The sequence below is a fragment of the Fringilla coelebs genome, assembly GCF_963513975.1.
Source record: "Fringilla coelebs genome assembly, chromosome: 6".
Taxonomy (NCBI): Eukaryota; Metazoa; Chordata; class Aves; order Passeriformes; family Fringillidae; genus Fringilla; species Fringilla coelebs.
The window spans coordinates 31,113,719-31,136,490 of NC_140034.1; the positions used below are offsets into that span (position 1 = coordinate 31,113,719).

The 22,772-nt window shown below is 39.1% G+C and overlaps 1 protein-coding gene across 1 annotated transcript in view; it reads right to left on the bottom strand.

Moving 5' to 3' along the window:
• RASGRP1 (RAS guanyl releasing protein 1) overlaps positions 1-21,324 on the bottom strand; it is a gene marked incomplete at its 5' end in the record, with an annotated part of 35,259 nt that extends 13,935 nt beyond the window's left edge. The window contains 6 exons of the mRNA XM_084207163.1: positions 824-977; positions 2,044-2,175; positions 3,278-3,348; positions 5,457-5,554; positions 18,880-19,049; positions 21,293-21,324. Of these exons, the coding sequence (XP_084063289.1) occupies positions 824-977; positions 2,044-2,175; positions 3,278-3,348; positions 5,457-5,554; positions 18,880-19,049; positions 21,293-21,324 (657 nt within the window). The remainder of the gene's footprint in view (positions 1-823; positions 978-2,043; positions 2,176-3,277; positions 3,349-5,456; positions 5,555-18,879; positions 19,050-21,292) is intronic.
• Between the last annotated feature and the right edge of the window lie 1,448 nt (positions 21,325-22,772).

Genomic DNA, 22,772 nt, shown 5'->3' on the forward strand with positions numbered 1-22,772 from the left:
TGCAACACTCCTAGATTTTGGTCCATAACATTCACTTTTCCATGTGTAAACTGTATCAGGTTTGAAAAGAGGCGATATTGTAGCATACAATGATGCAAGTGAAGCCAAGGTGCATAGGGAAGTTTGCATCTTATCAGCTACAAACATTACTGAGAAAATAAATCAAATGAAAGAAAAAATATCTTCGATAAATCCTTAAAATTTGTTTGTGTATATGAAAGCTTGTATTATAAAATATATTTAACCCCCTTATATTAAAAATGGCATTTTCTAAAGTGTTTTCTTGTCTCTGGTCTTTATTTTGTTATGCCCAACCACAAAAGACAAGCAGAGTCCAGTGCCCATCTTCAGTGCAGTCAATTAGTCACTGCACAGGATTGCTGCACTGTTCACTACAGCCACAGAAGGTTAGCATTCTAGGAGAATATTCCAAGTTTTCTTCATCCCATTTCAGCCTGATCACTGATTTGAGTCAAAGGAAGCTTCTTGTGCCCAATGGCATCCCTTGTTCTAACAAAATCAGCTTCTTTGGAAGGTTTTCTCCTCTTCCTTTCAACTGATCTTGCCCCAGGTCTCCCACAGTTGAGGCTCATTCTCTCACTCACATATGTTTGTAGCAGAAGGGTAGTTACTCAGAATCTAAGTTACACTGGCCACCTTCAATACTAGTAAAGCAAAGCAGTCTGAAAAAAGGCCCAGCATGTCCAACATCTTGTATGGCAGTTAATCTTGTACTGTTGCCTCTCTGCCATATTTCCTATGTCTTTCCCATATTTGCTTAATATAAATAAATAATTACATAAATAAATAAAAAATAACTTACTGATATTCTTCTGAAAGACTTAAACTCAAGATAGGTAAGGTGGTCTGACAGCTCCTCTGGCTCAAGATGATCAAAAAGAAGAGAGACTTTCCGTTTCTTACTGGTGTTGGCCTTTACACGCTGTGTCAGCTTTCTAGACCAATCCCTAGAATTTCTTTTAAAACACAATTACTCCAAGTTATTTACTGAAGAGCAAAATTTTTCTCTTTCCCTAAGTCAGAGGTAACATTGTTTTCATGCCTTACTGCAGTAAAAAGTGAATTATTTGAATTTCAAAACAGTAAACTCCTTTCATGCATTAGAGATTATACGACAAAATATTATTGTTAGTCTTTATTGTATTGATGTAGCACTTTAAGTACAATACAACTGTCTTACTAAACATCATGAGAGTCTATATAATTTCTGCAATCAGTTCTATATTTCCAGAATAGCTATCTGTAACTTTGTCCTCATGGAACCCACCCAGAGCTCCTCCATTTAATAATCCTTAGATATCCTTGAGCAACCTCTGAGTATGAACTGTCCCCCTTTGCTATTGACCCATAGAGTAATAAAATTTATTTCCATCTGAAATGCCAAATATCCCCTTTCATGACCAGATCCAAATGTATGCCAAATTCTGCTCTGCTTTACCTGTGCATTTCCAAAGTACAAACTGGCACTTGTGTTGCCAGTTGTACTGTTCCACAGAACTGTCTCACTCTCGTGTAACAGGGAAACATGTCCTCCCAACAAAGAGCTACGTGACATACAGCTCTAGGATTTGGTTCTTGTCACGACAAGTATTTTATAACCAAAATCATCTAAACAATATCAAGAGTATGACAATGCAATAGACTATATCCTCACTTACCTTTGTTGCTAAAATATAAACACACTTTTTTTACCTCATCTGTTACCCAATCAAATTTTATTCTCCTTGTTCAGTGATTTCAAGTGATCTTGCAAAACCATTAGGCATCTACAAATTTTCTAAGTTCCCTGGACAGGGTAAAACCTGGCTGTCATAGAGAATCAGCCCAAAGTCTACACTGCAGCTAAATCCAACCTAAGCCATTCCTGAAATGTTCCACTACATAATGTATATTTCATCTGTAATGAAGTATAAATTCTTGTGAGGACAGCTAACATATGACTTATGAGAGACATTATAATCGAATAAAGGAAATTCAGAGCAAAAGTTTATTTTCTGAGTATATTGAGACTTCGACACTCACATTTGAGATGTGTCAATTAGACGACAATGTAACTCCTCACCATTAGCTCGAACCACTTCTTGAAATTCCTCCATAGCTGTGGACAGTTTAGAGTCCATTTTGAACATAATCCAGAATTCTGTAATCCAATACCTATTAAAATTAAAATACACACACACACCAAAAAAAAAAAAGAAAAAAAAAAAGGTTTTGATCTAAGTTAGGTGGAAATTTAGTATGACCCTGTATGGGTTGAAATGTTCCTTTGGTCATTTCAGGTCAGCTGCTCCAGCTGTGTCCCCTCCCAGTCTCAAGCTCACCCCCAGCCCGCATTTTGCAGGGGCAGATGTGAAACAGAAGGCACTGATGCTGTGCAATCACTGCTCAGCAAGAGGTAAAATAATGCTGAGTTTTACTCACAGATTTGACACACAGCATTATAGAGGCTGCTATAAAGAAAGTTAACTCCATCCCAGACAGACACAGTACCCAGCACTATACATGTAAAAACCTGTGCTTGTGGGAAAAATGGAAATGCACATTCTTAGGGATGCAAGTATGAACTTGCCTGGAAGCAGAAATGTTACCAGATCTCACACAGTACTAAAGCATGCTTACATAACCAATAATAATCTGCTCTGAGATAATAAAATAATCACAATTTAAAACAACTTCTACTCTCCTGTTACTAAGAATTTCCCCCTTTGTGTAAAAAAGAGATATCCTCAATCTATTAGAGCTGAATATTCTCCCTTTCTTCTGTTTTCTCTAAACTGAGATATCAAACTTTATTATACTTAATAGGTAAAAGTTAGAGTGTTCCAGGACGACTGCAAGTAGAATTACTAAGGAGAATTACCTACTAAATGCAATAGAGCTTTGCTTAGTATAAAAATAACTGCAATATCCTTAATTTTTAATAGACCTATATAATAATATTAGACACACTTGTATCATTTCCTGAGCACTGTCAATTTTCACAGATGTTTAAGATACAGATTCATACAAACTCAGTTCAAAACTGTGACCTGACAACTCTTGCACTGATTTAAGCAGATCTGCTAAAAGTCAGTTGGACCTTTTTGTGTAGAGCTGCTAAAGTGAACCTTGAAAAGCTGAAGCAAAATACCTGTTTCTCTTTTTAATATCAATTTCAGACATGCGAAAACATATTTATATTATATAAAACATATTTATATTTGTCACATGGATGACTGCAAACTAACCAATAGCTACCAACCACGAATATACTTACCTCACAAAATAGCAGATCTTCACACACAGCATTGAAGAGTTATTTTCTAAAGCATTAAGATAGGTAGAAAGCTGTTAAGGAAAACCACATCCATTCACATATGATGTAAAATGTAACATGCTTGATACTTCCCAGCCTGTGAGCAATAAGAATCATCCTGCTGATGGAAAATATTATATTAGATTAGGGTTTTGTGTAAGTATATACAAAGTATATCCCAAGGCTGTTCCAAAGTTTATTGCAACTATGACTACTATGAGTAATATTGGTGCTGTTGCCAGAGCACTGAGTGTCAACCAGTGAAGGGATTCTGTTTTCTATATGTTTCTTTGCAGCATGCCTAGCAATTTCTCATAAAACTTGTGCACTGACACATGTCATTAAAATTTGAAATATTCATACCAATTTTATCAATCAATGCATTTATGAAGCAATCCTTTTTAGCTAATTCACTGGAGATTAAGAAAAAAAAAGTTTTCTTTTAAACATAACCAGTTGTAGACAATGGCAGAGCAAAATGTAACATCCCTCTCCATAGTAACCTCGCCTTTCTAGCTACACAACAGTTTTCATCTAATTTGCTCTGGCAACTGAAAGAAACAATTGTATTTTTAGTGCATTATCTCTTTAAAACATGTTTTGATATTGTAGCCAATGTCTGTTGAAGTAATGGAAAATCCATTTTGAAAAATGTATTATGCATGTCTTGATTCTTCTGATGGAGGTGACACACATATTTTCAGGTCTGAAAAGCATAATTTAATGAAAATATCTTGTGGATCTACTCACAATCTGATTGCAACTAACTGCAGCCTAAATCTACCACAGCTGAGGGGACATGCCTTCCACCCTTTCACCACGCTTACACTACACTGACTACAGAACTGGTGAAGTCAGAGTAAGTTCCCAAATATTTTTAAGGGCCCCTCTCTGAATGACTAGAATTAGATGACTTACAAAGAACTTGTAACCACCTGAAATCACTCCCATAATTTAGGGGATGGGAAATGGTACAACTAGAACACTTGCAAGGTTTTGCGAAATACAAGAGCCCAGACTACCTGATCCATTCAAAACTGTCTTTAACTTTTAATGTCTTTACAGGGAGCTACACACAGAGTTAAAAACCAAGCTTGCAAAACACGCAAGTCTAATAAAAGTTTGAATTGCTTTTCTGGTTGTAGAAAACGTTCCATCTCAGAAAGAAGATGCAAGCACTGACTTTGTTGCATTTTCCAAGAGCCCAGGAGCCTAAGTGAAATGCAACACTACACCACAGCTGTAGCTCAGCACACTTGATCCAACACCTGCCATTAGAGAAGCAGCAAGACAGTCCTGCTATAGACAGATAGTCAGTGCTCCAGTAAAGCTCTGTTGTCAAGGATGCTGCTTGTAAATGCTTGGAAGACACAGAGTTTGAGGAAAGAAAAGATTATTAAATTGAATTGTACCAAAACTGGATGGAGACTCTTAGCATGACAGGTCTCCATCCTGTACTGTGCTCATCTAATTAGGAGTAAACATTTTGTAAAGCTAAGAAGACAGGTAACATATTCCACAATTAAAAATTCCAAAGAAAGGCGAGTATTGTGAATATGATCTAGTAGCCACATTGTGAAAAATCTAATGAGCCAGAAACACACACATATGGAGTCCAGGCAGTCAACTCAAAATGGGAACAAATAGAAAAGAAAAGCTTATGACTTATTACAGCAATTTTGAGGGTGTGTGAGAGAAATAATTTTCATTTAAATTTTCACACCCAATGATACAGTTTTGTTCTTTGTTCTTTGACTTGATAGTGGACAGAGAAAGACACAGATCTAAAACTTAGACCCAGGTTCACAGTACCTAATTGAGGTGCCTAAATTCATCTAACACCTGCTAGATAGTCCCTCCCCAGCCAACAGAGGGTGATTTACCCTACTTAAAACCTGACTTGGAGTTTCCTCTTTTCCTCTGTGTATATCAAGCAAAACCCAACAAACAAAAACTGCCAACTCCAAACAAAACCAAAGCACACCATACAACCAAAAACTGCAAAGAACAAGTATACAGATTAATTAGTGGAATACTAATACACACATAGATTAAATATCCTCTACTTACCCATCTCAAACTTGTCAGACTATAAAGTTACCTTAAAAGCAGGTGAAGATTACAAAGGATATAGATCAACAAGTTTCTGAAGCATGTCTGCAGAGGAGATGAAAAACTGATGCATGGCCAGAATTATTTTTAGCAGCTGGTTGTTTTGACATGCATTTCCTTCTAAATCTGAAAAACAAAAAGGATTATTCATATTGAAATCTTGCTATACCTTCATAAACAATTTGCAACACGCTTTTTCAGAATCCTAATTCTAATCAGGTCTGTTCATGTATGCTATTTCAAAGATAGCAGTAACTTCCTAATTTAGGGAGTGCATAATTTTTCTGGTGAGAGCCATATAACAACTACTATATTTTACTACTGTGTTTGGAAGACTCTTAAAAATAAGGAAAAAAAAAAAAAGGGAAAAAAAAAAGCAGTTTTGCCTTTTTTGAGATCTGTGTCTCAAAAGTAATCAGAATGCCCAGATAATTATACATGATGATCTAAGCCCAACAATGCACTTAAATGCTTAGCCTTAGGCATATGAATATAAACTTGGAAACATATCATTGAACTGCAGAGCAAAACAGTTCAGCCACTGATCCATCTCAGCCAGTCATTGGAATGACTACAGTTATCAAACAGAACAGCAATATTCTCAATTGTTTGTGAGCCTTTTTATACAGATGACACACACAACACCAGAGTGCACATACAGCATAGGATCACAGATGTGCATAGATGCATGTGGAATGAGACACAACATATGCTAGAAACCCAGAGGTTAACCTGTGCATCCCCCCTAGGCTGGACCTAAATGTACTGCACATCAACTTGAACTGTGCATTACGGGGATTTCAGCAGAAGGACTTTAGACTACATCTGTCTTCTGGGTCTCGTGGGGTTTTTTTCCATATGTCAAAAAGATCAAGGACAAGAAATGCAGAACACTTTAAAAAGTTTCCATTTCTGCAACAAACAGTAGTGAAAGTGTTTGTAAATACTAACTGACTATGTTCTCCCACAGCCAGTCATAAGAAAACCTAAGTAGTTTGAATGGGAATTTGACGCCCTTTCAAATACAAAAGAAAATTTATCTTCTTGAATAACTTTAAATAGATTAACCTCTATGGGAATAAACGTCATTCTCTCTTTAAAAAGCAGTAGCAGGAACAAGATAGAGAAGCAAAGCCCAATACAGCAAAGCCCAATACAGCAAAATGGAAGAGGGATGTGAAACAGCAGATTTTTAGCATATGAAATGACTTCTACTGCTAGGGAAGGCAGGGAGAAGGCACTTTAACTTGCACATCACCAAAATGGAAATTTAAACATAGCCCATTTGCAAAATAAGATAATCCACATTAGTTACTGGGTGAGAATTTCCATGCACTTCTACAGGAAGACACCAAATGTCTCCATCTTCAGTGGTAAGGCTAAGGGGAAAGTCTGCCTGTCCTACAGCCCCATGAATGAGAGCAGCATAGACCCCAAGTAACAGGAAGTTCTTGATCTGCCTTTTGACTTACGCTATGAGTTCTGTTTTACAGCATGAACCAAAGTTTATGTGTTCCTTGTTTGTGACCACACAAAATTTCATTCCATACTGAAAGAATCCTTCTGAGATATAAACTGCCTAGGTATTACAGCATGAGCACTGAGGGCAAACCAGAAAGTTATTCAGCTAGAGGAGTGGGAAATTTGCAGAGGAAGGCTGGGACATCAAGAATAAATACTTAATCAGGCCTTTAGTATTTGGCATTTTGTACACCTTGAGTGTCTTCACAAAGAGCACAATTATTTTAGGCCTTGCACACAGAGGCCTGTATCAGTTTTCTTCCTTTGGCAAAACTTGGTGTTCTGCCAGAAGCTCCATCCACTAGCTCCTGTTTAAACAGGAAAAGAGTTCAGTATATGCTTAACTTGGAAGCCAAATGGATATGTGCACACACACTCTTAAGAATATACAGCTTCTTGTAAGTGCTCAATATAAAACATTTCCAGACAACAAAGACAAAAAACAACACTCTCTCTCCCTCAGCACTTTCATTGTGTGCATTTCACCGTGTGCAAAATCCTCTGCTGTGACATAACACAGGTATCACTTGGCCACAGGTTCCCATTTAAATTTTTGGTTTCTAGGTGGTGTCTCTTCCATTTAGCTTTTTCATGTCACAAAGGTACAGAGAAAAACAGTATGTTCTGCCTACTATTAGTAATTAAGTCAACACATTTATGGTGTTTTCCTACATAATGAAAGTGTATTTATGCTTCACCACATCCAGACCCAATTATCTTGCAACAGAGATACACTTCATTACAATGGCATGCAATTATTTTGCACACATTAAAGCAATACCTACAATACTGGGGCTATCTGTTCTCTCATCCAACTAAAAGGCTCGCCTTCACAAAAAAACCCATTGTATTTGTGGTGGCTTAAAAAACAAAATAAACACTCTGCAAAAAGAAATCTAAATGTTCCCAGTAGAGCTGAGCACTGAGCAGCAAGCCTGCATGGAAGAGCACACAATTTACAATGGTATAGCATCTTGTACAAATGGTGGAGCCAGTAAGAGGGCTGGCCTGACTGTGCTGCAATTGTGCCTCTGAGTGCCTCTGCAGCACTCTCCTGAACCCCCAGCAGTTTGTTTTAAAACTCCTTTTCATTTCCGTTTGTATACCTGCTTCTAACCACACAGCCTACTGAGTAAAACCACCGAGTGAACACTAACTAAAGTGGGATGGGTGTGTTTCAGTAAGTCAATTTACATTAAAGAAAGCTGCAAATTACTGCAAGAGCCTTAGCTTTGTCTCACTGCAGCGAAATACAAATAACCAACTCCTTATTTGTTGCATGTTTTTCTCCTGTAAATTCCCCTATTGTATTAAGATTTTTAATAAATGTACTCTGAAATAAAAAAAAGCAGAAGTTGAATATACTTTTCCAGCATTTAACTCCATGAGTGAAAGCACAATAACAGTTAATGATAAGCATTTTATGATCCATGTAGTAGCACAAAGCTGCTAAAAACTACAATTACAGAAGTTCCATTTCCTGTGTTGGACTCAGAACACACAAGGGTAAGAACCTTCTAATTTAGGCCCATCAGCCACTCTATTGCATGATCCAATGAGTGACTCCTCATAATCCATGATTTAGAAATAACTTAAGTATCTCTAGGTCCTTGAACGCTTTAGAGAAACAAATTGCTCAAAAGTCAGTAAGCAAGGCTTTAAGAGCAAATTATCTGCTTTTCACCAGGTCCTGATGGCCACGAGCCTGTGGTAAATATACTTAACAGAAAGTCTATGTTCACTAGAGAAGATCGCTGTACTGAGACTTTCCCTCTGATGCATGAATGCAATGATAAGGCAGTAGTAAGACTGCCAAGGATGTCTTAACCCAACTGAATTTTGCAGGAAAGAAAAGCTATCTTTTCTAGGTCTAAGAGCTGCTTATTTCATAAGCACCATCTTTATTTCATAAGCAGGTTCCAACAGTATCACCTAGAGTACAATTTGAAATGAATCAGAAGTGAATCACGAAGCACTGACATCACATGATCAGTGACTAAGCTACTAAGAACACGAATAACTTCTTGTAAACTCCCTTAAGTCTTTCAGTGGTTATCAAAATGCAGAAAAAAACACAGTGCAAGAAAGTATCAAGCAATTGCCAGAAGTTAAGTGCAAAGCTGAAAGTTGTGGGTTGCTATTCTGATGTGCCACATAGAATTCTTCAAGACTTCTGCATTTTTTTCCTAGTAGTTTAAAGAGTATGGCGTGAGGATGGTGCTATAAACATCTGCAAAGATTATTAAGTCAACATGTGATCTGAAAACGGAGGGAACTTATGTTCTTAAGGCCTCAAAGTTTCAAAGACCTTGATAAAACACACAGACATGTAAGAAATATGCATATACATGTGGGAGTACATGGTTTAGTGGTTTAGTGACTGAAATGAAACAGCCGTAAGTCAACGCATCTGCCCCACATACGAGGTGCAGTACTGCAAGATAACTTTAAAATGGCTAGAAGCAACCAAAACTAAATAAAATACTTCATGAGTATTTTACAGATACTCCCTGGAAATTCCCTTTACAAACAGGAAACAGTCTGTTCCCCTTCAGCTTCAAACTTATGCAACCCACAGTAGCCTTCTTACTCCAGGCTTACTACTTCTGTGTTGGAATACAATGTCCTCTAACAGAGCTAGTAGTTTAACAATCTTCATTAAATTGAATAATTTGGCCAGAATCAGATTCATAAGAAGCAACCATTCTCCATATCAGTTATGACACCATTATTGAGGGTCAGCGAGCACATTAACTTAAACTAATTTTTTAATGACAGCTGAATGCTCAGTTGATGGCAGATTTCAGGGCTAGGAATCAATATATTGTATTCTGCTGCTCCAATACAGAAAGAGCTTTCTCAAAATCTCACTTTAGAACCAGTTTAATTTGTTCTAAAAATTCTACAGTGATGAGGACTTCACAGCTTTTTTAGATGACTTATTCCAATGCTTGAGTTTCTTTATCATTTAAGAGTTCTCCTTTCTGTCTAATCAAATATTTCAGGCAACTTGGGCTGCTTAAGCCTAGACTCCAGCAAACAGAAAAACATTTTCTTTTCCTTATCAATATATTTTCTTTGTTTAAGGGTTGCATCCCTCATCTATTTTCTGAGCTAAGAAACATCAAATTTGTCATTTTTTTATTCCTCAGAGGCAAGGTTTTCTAGCTCTCTGGTCAACTTTGATGTTTTCTGAACCCTTTGTAGCTCAGACAATTAAGAAGAAAACCTGAATATAGTACTACAGAAGAGATCTTAGCACCAGAGTTAGAACATTGTTCTTAATATCCTTTACATAATACCTTTCTATAAACCTACATTTTAATGAGAGATAATGTATATACAGAAAATATGAAAGTACACACATCCCTCCATGCACACAGAGTTTCCACAGCGATACAATATCATTATTGTAATTAATTCCATTTTCAGTTTTAAAGTCCTTCTTCACAATGAGATCCTTCTCTGCAGAAATGCTGTATTTGAAGGACTTTACCATACCAAACCAGCTGATTACTCCAAGTAGAACTTTGTACTCATCCTTGGTGAATTTTTCTTTATTATTTCGAATCATTATCTTAAGTACTTAATATCTTTCAGAAATAATATAACTTAATGAGAATGTCCTTGCAAAGATGACACAGTAATTAGGTAATAGAATGCTTTTTTTAGTTTTAGCTGCAGCAGAAAGCTGGTAGAATATTGAGCTCTCCAGCTTCCATTTAATTCTGTACAGGATGATGGTATTCCCCCTCATGCCACAAGAGTTACATGATGTTTAGCAGATAGCACCAAAAAGCTCAGGGAATTGCACCAAAGTTTTGGATTAGTTTGTGTCTTTTTAAATTGGCTTATTGTCCATACATGCCTGCAACTATTGAGTTTTACATAAATTTATTTACACAAGTAATTGATCTGAAGAAGAAATGCTTCAAAACTAAACTTAGAAGAAATCAGTATTTTCCTGAGAGGAAAAATTGCACTACTTTGTGATCAATCCTGCACCAACAGCTCTCTAAACAAACCAAGTTAACAAAAATGTTAGAAGAAACCCCATAAAGTTGGTGTTTCTTCAAGCCTATTCCATTTAAGCTCCCTACAGAATAGGGGAGGGGGCAACCCACTCCTGTTCTTCCAAATACTCATAAACAATGCAGATATATCCAAGACAAAATGAGGATAATATGTATCCAAAAAGAATAATAAGGCTGTTTTGTGTGAGGGTAGGGAACATTAGGGGAGATAAATCTCCTGGGAAAATCATTACCCTCTCTCAGAAAGAGCTTTTGGAAAGCTACATCGTGCAGAAAGAGCTCTAGGTGGGTAATTCTTTGAAATGAAAACAAGGAGATAAAAGCTCTTGTCAAAGGGAAATGGGATGATTTTCCGAAATTAAAATGTACTTTGAGAGAAACCAAATGCAATGTGGGTGGAAAGCATTCCATTACCCTTGGAAATTCAGATGAGGCACATAGAAGAACACAAAAAGTTTGCACACACAGATGCACAACACACATCCTTCTACAGCATACTTAAAATATTGATTTTAGCAAATTTAGATGCAAACTTTTTAATAAAATAGTCTTTTTCTCCAAAGCCTACAAAACATAATTTGAGTATTCAAGACTTTTTCCAAAGCTTTAAGTCATGATGCTGGAGCCATGTGAATTTTTTGAGCTGCAGGCAACTCCTGAATAATTCAAGTGTAATGCTTGGCAACACAGCTGTGTAAGCATAGGCACTGATGGATAGGAAAAAAACAGACTCCCAGAACAGACCCAGAAACTTCTGAGGCCAGTGTCCCTGTCTGACCACTGAGCCCCGATGTGTGCTTAACCCTTACTCTGCAGTGTTTTACAACAAGCTCCTCTCTAAGCCCATGACTGATCCTGGGGCAGTTGGTCATCACATCCAAGGCAGGAGGAAGCCTGTCCCACCCAAAGGTTCAAATTGCAACAGACTGGTAGACACCAACCTGCTTGCCTCCCAAGGGCTTGAAGAAGTCGCAGATCCCTTGGGTCCCACTTCCTGACCTCAATTTTCATTAGTGCCGCATGCTCCAGCTCTAATCCTGCTGTAATATTCCTCACTGACCGTTTCACTCACATACCTTAGCTTCCTAGTCTTTGCTTTAACTTCTAGGTACACTTCTGGAACTGGTGTTTAGAGACTATGGCAAGCTAACCTCTAACCCAGCAGCTGGGGATGCCTTCTCACACTGCCCCACCAGCAAGGAGGCTAGAGGGACAAGCCAGAACAGCTGACCCCTAGCTGACCAATGGATATTTTCTGTCATACCATGTAATGCTTAGCATTTTAAAAAAGGCTGCGAGATTGTCAGGGCTGCTGTTGCTTGGGAACTGTCTGGGTGTCAGCTGGTTGGTGATGGGCAATTAGAATATTTTGCATTGCTAAATAATAGTTATACTGATTTTTCCTGAAGTTATATTTAGATGCATGAAGACAGAATTTGCAGTCATATCCCAGTAGCAAATATAAGTAAATAAGAGACTGCAGTACAAAGAAGAAAGTCTAAGTTTTCTTCATTTTGTTTTATTACTTACTTCTTGGTTTTGGGAAATTATATTGAAAAAGTGAAGTCAAATTTGCTATACAGAACTCTATAACATATATATAAACATACCTAAAATTCCTTTTCTTTGGGAAATTTTTTTCACAGACATCAGGTTAAAAAAGAAATAATTTTCATTTTGGTACAACCACAATTAACTTTAATAGTTAGCTAAACAGCACTTAGAATTCTCCAGAGCAGTAACTACTTTTCTCTTCCCACAATGTCATGCATTCTACAGAGCAGTAATGACTCTTCTGTTCCCACAATGTCATTAATTGATCATTAACATAGTTTCTGTTGCCAAGCAATAGTAAGGTTTCTGTATTTGACCAAATAGCACTCAGATTACCTAACACACAATGATCAACAGCATTTTCACACAGAACAGCGTCGTGAATAAAACTTAACCACTTCGGGGGGAATTGGAGACCTCAACAATCAGCTCAGGCTTGAAGAGGGAGGGATAGAACCCTGCAAGTTTGTGCAGCATGAGACAAAACCAGGTGATTGTTCAGGCAAGCCTGAGAGGGAAAAAGCAAATGGCCACAGTTGCATTCTGTGGGTGTGCATATGCCTTGAAAGAATTTATTGCCTTTGAATCAGAATTCTATATAAGAATTTGTTATATAGTAAATCTGATAAAAGGATAAATTCAGTAATTGAACTGTGATTGTTTTAGTAGTTAATTGTATGCTTGAACTAGACTGGAAGAACGTATTTATGTTCAAAGAAGAGTGAGTTTTTCCAGATAACTGATATGGGAAAAACAGGATAGTTTTCATTTTTTCCTGTATTTTAGAGGAGAAAATGCCTACAGCTCTAAAGAGGGAACTCTAACTTGCCTACTTCTCTGTTTGTAAGATGGATGCAATATGTATCTGACTCTCAAAGAATTCCTAAGTCTCAATATGTTTTTTGCATGATATTGATATGAGCAATATAAAAACATTATCAGTTCACGTAAGTACACAACTCAATAATGTAGTTATTTTTTATTCCATAAAATGTGAACCATGACTACCTTTTAGGTAGCTTACATCTAAGAGGCCACCAGCACCAGCACTTTTGTGAGATTTTTTGGTTTCTATCAAAACACTTCCATAGCATCTTTCATCCAAATTAGTCTGAATGTAGTTTCCAGTATTTCTACGGTTTGTTTACAAACATGTCACTTTATCACACACTGAGGCAACAAGCTAGTTTAGCACAGATCAAACACTGCAGAACAGCTAAACATCACAACCTACTCCTAGACCTAGCTGTATATGACTACCATTAGAAGTTGCAAATTGTGTTAGGTTCACATAAATTCTATTAAGAGCATTGCTAATCTTTGAAGTTGTAATTTTCCACTTCCTTTAAGTCCTCCACGGGTTAAAGCTGACATATATGTATAAACAAGTAGCTCCATTGCATGCAGTTTATCTGGGATGAGATTTCACATGGAATTATGCTACATGGTCTCAGAAACATTTTTGTTGCTTTCCTAAAGCCCTTTACTTACATCTCTTTAAAGAAACCAAACACAGGGACACTGTAGTGTGACATGCATTTGAAGATGATACTTCTTGATCTCTTTTTAACAGAAGCATCTGAATTGTAGGATAAGCATAGGTTATCCATATGCTACAGTAAACATACTTCTAGCACTCAAATGTAAGAGGTAAAGAGTAAGATCTTGTACTCAGAGGTTAAGGACAGAAACTTCATAACAACAACATCCTGAGCTCTTACAGAATTCTCAGCTTTTAAATGATCCTCAGATTTGTTTAGCAAGATGTGTTTGAATAAATGATGGCTTTCAAGTGCACTCTTGGAATTGTTTCTTAGGTAATTCTACGACATTTCAGGACTTTATTACAGACAAAACAAGGAGGTATCAAATTGGCAATATGTTAAAGACACATGTTGTCCTGATTGCAAAAGTCTTTAAACACTTGTAAAAACAATTTAAACAAATATTTTGTGTGGGCAAGGAAAAGGCCGTCTGACCCTACATGGTTTATAAGCTTGAATGCATGTTGAAATAGCTCATTGGATCTTTTAAAGGTATGTCTGTTTAAAAAATGAGAACCCTTAAACTTTACTCTAGATTAAAAAAAGTAGGTTTATAAGAAAAAAAATAGACGTAATCGAAGAAAAGAAACAGGGACCTCTTAGCATGCACTAAAATATTGTGAACTTTCAAAAAAAAAATCATTTCCAGATTAGAAATTGACTTCACAACACACATTCAGAACTTCAAGTTCACAGTAGCATGGGGATACCCTAGGGTGATAAATGTCATGAACATTTAGCAGATATAAAATTAACAAATTAGGTATCCAGCAAAGGGAACACTGCTAATACATTTTCCCTCTCTGATCTGTAACACTTTCTGAACTAAATATATGCTACCATTTATGTAGTGTCACAAAGATTACTATAAGAACTAGACATAAAAGTATGGCTGTGTTCTACTGACCTGCCAGCAAACTAGACCCTACTCTGCTGGTTTCAACAACAAAGCTGATAGACTAAGTGCCTTTACAACTAACAACAAAATAGGACACAAAGTCATATTGACTTTCAGAGAACTGTCTGCCAGTCAAAAGTACATTTTTCCAGTCATTTTACGTACTACATAATGGAAAAAAAAAATGGATGCGGGGCGTTAAAGTCACTGTCCTATGCAAAATTCCACTCCAGAATCACAGTCACTGATGAAGATCTCCTCAGGAAAAAATTATCTCCCTCCTGAAGCTGTCATATTCTGGGCCAAGATCTATTAACTACTTTTTTGCTTCCCTGAACTTACAACTTCAGCCATTTTGTTGCCAAAGGAAAAACTACTTTTAATTATCTCTTTATGAGCTTTTTGTTCAGGATTAATATCTCTGATGTAGAGGTTGCACTGAATCTAACCTTTCTGCAGCTACTGTCTTTTCTGGTTTTTTAAATCATTTAACCCTACCTCCTGCTTTTCCTCTCTATGCACTCTCTTTCTTTCTCTTTTTCTCCCCTTCTTTTCTAGGCAATGATGCATTTATTTGTGCTCCACAATTCTTCTTGTCAATCCAGATCATAGCTGTAACACCATCCTGTAGCTTCTTATAATATTGGGATGTCTTCTGAGACACATTTTGGAACATATTTTGAATCACTGTCCTGTATAACCAAATCTCTTCTCTTAAATCTGGTGAGAGTGATTTCAAGTCTCTCCGTATTTTCTCCTAAGAAAGGACCGGTATTCCTTTCTAAAACACTTCCAACATTCAATCTCTCATCATGCTATTTTTTCCCTAAACTCTTGCCTTCACTTACATCCTTGCTTTTTTGTTGCCTTTACTTTTGGCAATTCATTTGCAGGATGATTCATCTTCACCATCCTGATTCAAACTTCCCTGGGACTTGAAGAAACCTCTACTTTTAGCATCTTCTCATCATGCTGTTGAATAATGATGCTTACTCTTTCAGATGTAGTGACCACCTACATGACTTCAAATTACCTTTTAAGACCCTCATTGTTTCTGTCACTAAGGCACACGCCTGTCATTCATCAGTCCAAGCTAAAGAAGACCAAGTTTGAGAGAAGTGAAAGAGCACACACTAATCACCCCAAAGCAGGATTTTAAGTTAACTGCACTGAACTTTTGGATTAACTTGGCTCTCCTGACAAAGTCTTTCATCTTGGAATCCATTTATAATACTGCAGCAAAGTTTAGGTGTCTCACTTTTAATTTCAGTAGCATATTCCCTTCTTCCTTTCTTCTCCTAATCCATGTTGTAAGATAAACTACAACAATCAATACAACAAGAATCAACACAAACATACAGCCTGTGTTCTCCACAGCTGTGTGTATTGATTCTTAATACCTTCTTGGTTAGACCTTCTTGTGATCTTCTCTGCATATACAGCAAAAGGCTGCCAGCTTCTCCTTACACACCGTTGTTGACAGCAGCCTCTCTTACACACTGTTTGCTTTCTCCAAACGTGTATAATTGAGTCCAGGAATATAAACTCAGCTGCATCCGTTACAGAGGAATTGTATTTGCCCACATAACATGCAGCAAGTGCAGTATAATGCTAACAAGATGCAGCATCTATTCTGAAACATGACATATCAACATCTCTATCTACTGCCTCTCGCTCTCCTTAAGACCAGACAGCAAATAAACCAATGGCTTTTTTCAGAAAGTAAACTTCAAATATACAATGTCTCAGGGATGTTCTGTACTTTAAAGATTTAAATAAAACTTGCTCAAATCACAATAATGACTTTATAGAATAATATACAAAATATTATAGGTCAGCATATCCAAGACTGAAGATATAATCTCAGCCTAAACAGAACTATCAGCATAGAGGTTGGAAGATTTCAGTACTATGCATGGAAAGAAATTTGCTCAATCATTCAGATTCCTTGTAATCATTCTGCAACTATGCTTCTTTTCCCACCCTTTTGCTCCCTGCCACAAACCCTCTTCAAAATCTCAGATTAAAGACTTTTTATCTCTTCCTTTATTGGCACAAATGTGAATGAATTTTGCACTGGTTTTGCTGATAGTACAAGAGCCTTCTTTAATGAACTTTATTATGCAGGTTACCTAGTGTTGTAGCAGTTGTATTTTTATTTAAATACCTTAATAGGAGGTTCCAACATAGCATAAGAACATGCATAATTTCATGGAAGATGTGTAATTACAGACACTACTATGAATTGTCCAATTAAGGGTCTAAACCTCTGCAGCACACAACATGATTTTAGCAGCCCTTAGAGAGTTATAATGATGTTTGCTGATGCACTACAATTCACCTTGCTTGACCTATGTACAGCTTGTCAAGGGTCAGGAAAACCCTATCTAGTGGATTACAGTAAATTTTCTAGCTGAAGTGTGAAACCCTTAAGAAAGATTCACACGCATGTGTAGCTGAACTGCACAGGTGCACTTGCTTTTCTTCATTACCTTAGTCCTTTTAATATACTGATGAGAACACCTAGGCATGTCTATATTGCTATACAGAGTATTAGCCAAAAATAATCTCCTACTCAGGGTTTCACCTGCACTACTTTAAATCAATCACTTAATTTTATAACGTTACATTTATATTACCGTTTTTTCATATAAACGTGGAGATATTAATATTGGTCAAGTAGTCACAATATTACAGCTACCTGAAGGTCTTATATTTTAGATATCTCATCCCCCTCCAATTGAACTGAAACTTACAAAAATATCAATCAACATTTGTTGAGGAATTAGGGCTTTACAGAAGTTCAGTGTCTTCACAATAACGAATTGGGGAAGAAAAGAAGCAAAAGAGAAATAAGACTTTACTGACAACTACATGTTTCACCAGCTTTTCTCAGACATGCATTTCTCTGCTCATGCTGATTAGAAGGCTTTAAAGTTAAAAACCCCTCGTTTTAAACAAATGTGAAAGATTAGTCATTGTTTACACTGTATTTATGCACTGTACCAGTAGATCAGCACGATGTGTTACTATTTAACTATATAGATAATTATTTTAGAGCTGAGTGGGTGTTCAAGTACATTTATCTTCTAAGGACTACTTCTGAAACTAAGACTTTCCCACATATACTTTGGGAGTAGCTCAAAGCACTGAAAGACTCAGCATTAACAAACAGATGTGCCACTTATAAGCAAATTATTCAGAATCACTTTAAGTGTCTTCAGTAATAACATTTTAATAACATTGAATATAAACACATTTACTAATGAGAAAGTTGGAAAAGGAAACTAGGGGTACATGGCTCAGGCAATGGTTACACTTATCCATATTTCAATTCCTATTGTAAAAGGACAAATAGATAATTGATACGTTTAAAAAATGCAGTTGTGATTTCTGTTTGGATTCTTTCCTCTTATAAAGAAACAACTTCAAATCTATACTGATAACACAAAAAACAATCCAGTGTTATCTCAACTAACTTAAAAATAGCCCCTCTTGTTTAAAAATGTTTAATCTGAATTTGTTCCTTACATGCATTATAAGAATGTTATTGTAACATACAAAAATACAATGATTACTTGCTGACATTTACAGAATTGGTACTTGAAGGCACAACAAAACTAATCTTAGAAGTGTAGATGGTTGGAATGTGTCCGGTTCCCTCAAGAAAAAGCAGTAGTTACTCTAATCTCTCAGCATACATTACACACATCTGCATAAACACATCCATCAACCAAAACCACAATCACCTGTAGCACAGGCAATTCTCAGTTAACACCATTCTACTCCACCAATAAATCAATTTAATTCTCTACTAAGGGATTTAAACACAGCCAACAGAAACATAATCATAGATATAGAAACAAATTAATATGACTCTAAAAACCTCCAGGCACTCACCAAAAGACTGAATGCAGGTTTCAAGAAGGTCTTCCAAAGTGGCTCCTTTGGCTAGGTGCCCCAAGGGCACCATCATGACCTGAGTATGGTTTGAGAGGCTGTGACAGTGGCTGGTCTGCTGCAGCTCCAGCGCTGATTCAGGGGCAGTGCTGCATGCTTGGGCAGGTTGCCTAGAAGAAAGCACAACAGTGAAGTAAATACAAGATAGAGTGGCAAATTTTACACTGCATGGGAAAGGAGGAGAGATTTAAAGGACAATTAGCTCCTAGTTAGGGTGCTGAAAGGCATAACCCTCCCACTTGATATGTACACCAAAGGGACTGCTCAGTAAATGACTTTTTTGTCAGTTGCAGAACACATGGTTATGGAGCTCCCTGAATGATCTGTCAGGATTATAAGGAGTCTTGTCTGTTTGTTGGAGTGTATGCAATAAACTACCACCAGCTGTTTGTGTGTCCACCAAAAGTAAAGGAGCAAAAAAATATTAAACACATCGGAAAGCACCTGACAAGTTTTATTAATTTAATCTGAAAAGTCACTGTTAAGTAAACAAAATATCAGCACAACCTAATAGTGGAGTTTCACAATCAAAACAAATATATTAATTTGCATCTATTAAATGCTATTATTTCCTAGGTTGCTTTAAAATAGTAAACATGAACAAATAAATGTATTTAATAACAATGGTAAATGAGACGAAAATAAAGCACATATCTAATTTCAGTCTTGTGTTTTGCCCATATAATAAATACCTTCTACTGCAAGAACATGTATGTTTATGGATAATATTAAAGGTTATTCGTTGCTTGCACACAAGTTCATATTTCTGTATAAAATAGTAAATTGGAACAATATTGTATTAATGAAAAGTGGTAAAATATATTTGCCTACAAATACCAGGAACCACTGCAAGATCTGACTTGAGAGTATAACCATACAGGTCACAAAATAACAACACGCACTGCCATTTCAATGAAACTTGGGTTTATTTCAGGGACTCCTGAAATTTCAGGGATCCTTTAGGTTTATTTCAGACACTCCACAGCCTTCCTAAATAAGTGACTCCAGTGTCTTTAAGGTGCTATCTTAAGCTTTCACATAACTTTTATTGGAACACTATGCAAGATTCTATTAATCAGCTGACAGTCCCAGGAAGAAAAGGCATAGAAATTCCTCCAGAGTGTGTTACATACAGATAGTAGAAGTAAATTCACAGACGTCCCTGAATAGGCACTCCTGCATGAAGTTAAAAAAATGCATGCCTTATGAAGACAAGCTGGACCCTACCTCATCCCTGTCAAAGCCTCGTCCTTACCTTTCCGTATCACTTGAATGCTGGGGAAGCCACGAAACTGACCACAGTGTCATTTACAACCCAACGTTGATCCCAGGCCTCCATAGTTTCAAATTCAGGAAAATACATACCTGACTCTTCAGAGGCAGCACTCATCACTGACTGAGCTCCTCCGTAGTTAGGCTGACAGTAGCTGACATGCAAATATTCCCTTCCCCCTTTTTCTCAATTTCCCTCTTAGCTTTTATGATCTGACTTCCTGTTCTCATATAAAAAGAACAGGGGCCTGATCACCTTTCAGTGTTTTCTTTTTTACAAGCTTAAGCCCCTCTCCTAGCTTTATTCCTAGCTTTATTTGTGCCTCTTCAACACAGGGCGGAGGATCCCAGCAAGCAGTAACTAAGTAAGAGTTAAGGCAGAAGATATTTCAGGCTTTGGCAACACCCAGGAGAAAACCCGAAGTTTCCACACCTGAAAAAAGTTTGCAGTTATTTTGTGGCCGATTTGGCCATGCCGGACAGGCAAAGCTCTGCCGGTGGTACCTCTGGTTATTGCTTAGAACAGATCCTCTCGCAGCAGTCACCCGACACGACAAACAGATGAAGGGGGACTGAGGTGCAGCGGGGGGACGCCCGCCCTGCATTTCCAATGTACATTCTCGGCGGCGGGGAGGACATCACAAATAAGCGACCGTGCTCTGGCTGACTGACCCGGGGCAGGTGTCGCTCGCCCGGCGGGGCGGTGCCAGCCGCGTTCCCGGCCGCCTGCCCGGCCGTGCCGCAGGTAACCGAGCCCGGGCGGCGCTCAGCCGCCACCGTAACGTGAGGCTCCTCCAGCCCGCGCTGACCCGCCTGCTCGGCCGCACTGGCACCCCAAAGGGTGAAACAAAATCCTCCCCCGCACACTCCCCCCCGCGCTTCTTTCCTCTCCCTGCCCCGCTCGGGAGGACCCGGGCGGCCCCCGCAGAGCCGCCCCCGTGCCCCACGGAAGCCCCCGCCAGCCCCGCCGCGGGGAGAGCCGCGCCCCGGAGAGCCACGCTCTCAGGCGTGACACCGACCCCGGTGCCCTCCGCCGCGGGGAGGGGAGCGACGGGGGCAGAAAGCAGCAAGGCAAACTCACTGGTTTTCTCTCCTCTTGCCTAAGGTCCCCATGCCGGTCCCAGCCGCAGCTCCGCCGCCCGGCTGGCTCTGCCGGCAGCGCAGGGAGCGGGGCTGCAGGGAGCGGGGCTGCGCGGGGCGGAGGAGGCCGGGCGGAGCGGCGCGGCCCCCAGCATCGCCTCCTCCCTCCCGCCTCGCCGCTCTCCCGCTCCCGTCTCGCCTCGGGAGGAGTCTGAAACAGATTCAAGTAGGGCAGCGACGGCGGCGGCCGCCACCCGTGACGAGCGCTGGCGGAGATCTTATCGGCAGGAGGAAGTACTGAGCTGGGGCTGCTCTTCTCTGAAGCCGCCGGCTTTACTAGGTACCGCACGCGCTCTCACCGCCCAGCTCCGAAGCCACCACAACTTTTTTTTCCACGGCACCACCTCGGCCCGGCAGCGCAGGGCAGGGCAGGAGCTGCCGTTCCCTCCCCTCCTCTCCTCCCGGAGCCGCTGCTTCCCGGCCGCCGGGGCTGGCCCGGGCGCGGCTGGAGCGAGGGGCGAGCGGCCTGCCCGGCCCCCCGGTGCCGGCCGCAGCGGGCGGGCGGGGGCCTGGCGAGGGCCCGGCTCTCGGGTAGGGGCCCGGCTCACGCTGCTCGGCCCGGGGGACACGCGGCTGCCTCACCGAGTGAGCCTCGGTGCCGTGCCGAGGTGGAGGCACAAAACTGAGGTGACCGCGTTGGTGATTGCCACTTTAAAGGCTTATCCGGCACCTTCGCTGTCCGTCCAGTTTAACTGCAGAGCAAGGAGAGGGGCCGCAGTGTTTTTCATGGTTCTTGTATCACGATTAGGAGTTTTTGAGAGCTCTTCCAACTCAACGTTGTCAGCTTTTGTGCTTCTGAGAAGAAATGGCCAGGCAAGAAATCTGAAAGGGCAAAGTCACCCTATATCTTGTAACCATAATTTGCCCAAATGGTCTTTTTTTTGAGAAATATACTCAACAGAGCAGTACAAAATACAGGGTCCCAGAGATGCTGCATTGTCAAGATCTTGTTTTAGAGCTCAGTTTATGAGTCGTCATAATGCCAATGTGCCTCACACCAAGATTCAGACCAATTTCATAAACTAGTTCTTTAATTCTAAGACTAACTGACAAGGTTCAGATATTCAGAGTAATCTTCTGCCAGCAATCAGGGCACATTTCAGGTTTCCAAAATGATCAGTTTTGCTCACTGGCTTTTCTCAGAGGCAGTGATAAATACCATTATCACAACAGGGACTGGGGCAACTTGACTTTTGCTTTGCTGAAGAACTTCAGGTAAAAGGAAAAACCCTACATATTCCTGGCAATCACATTCAGTAGGTGCCATTCTTTTAAGTAATTTGTAAGGTCATTCCTAGCATGGAGCTTGGAGGCCACTGTGGTTTAATGAACACAAATACATTAATATGTATCCAAGGTCACATGTCATGTGCTCTGTGGCAATTGTGTTGTTAAGCCAATCTCCTGGCTGTACTTCAGAG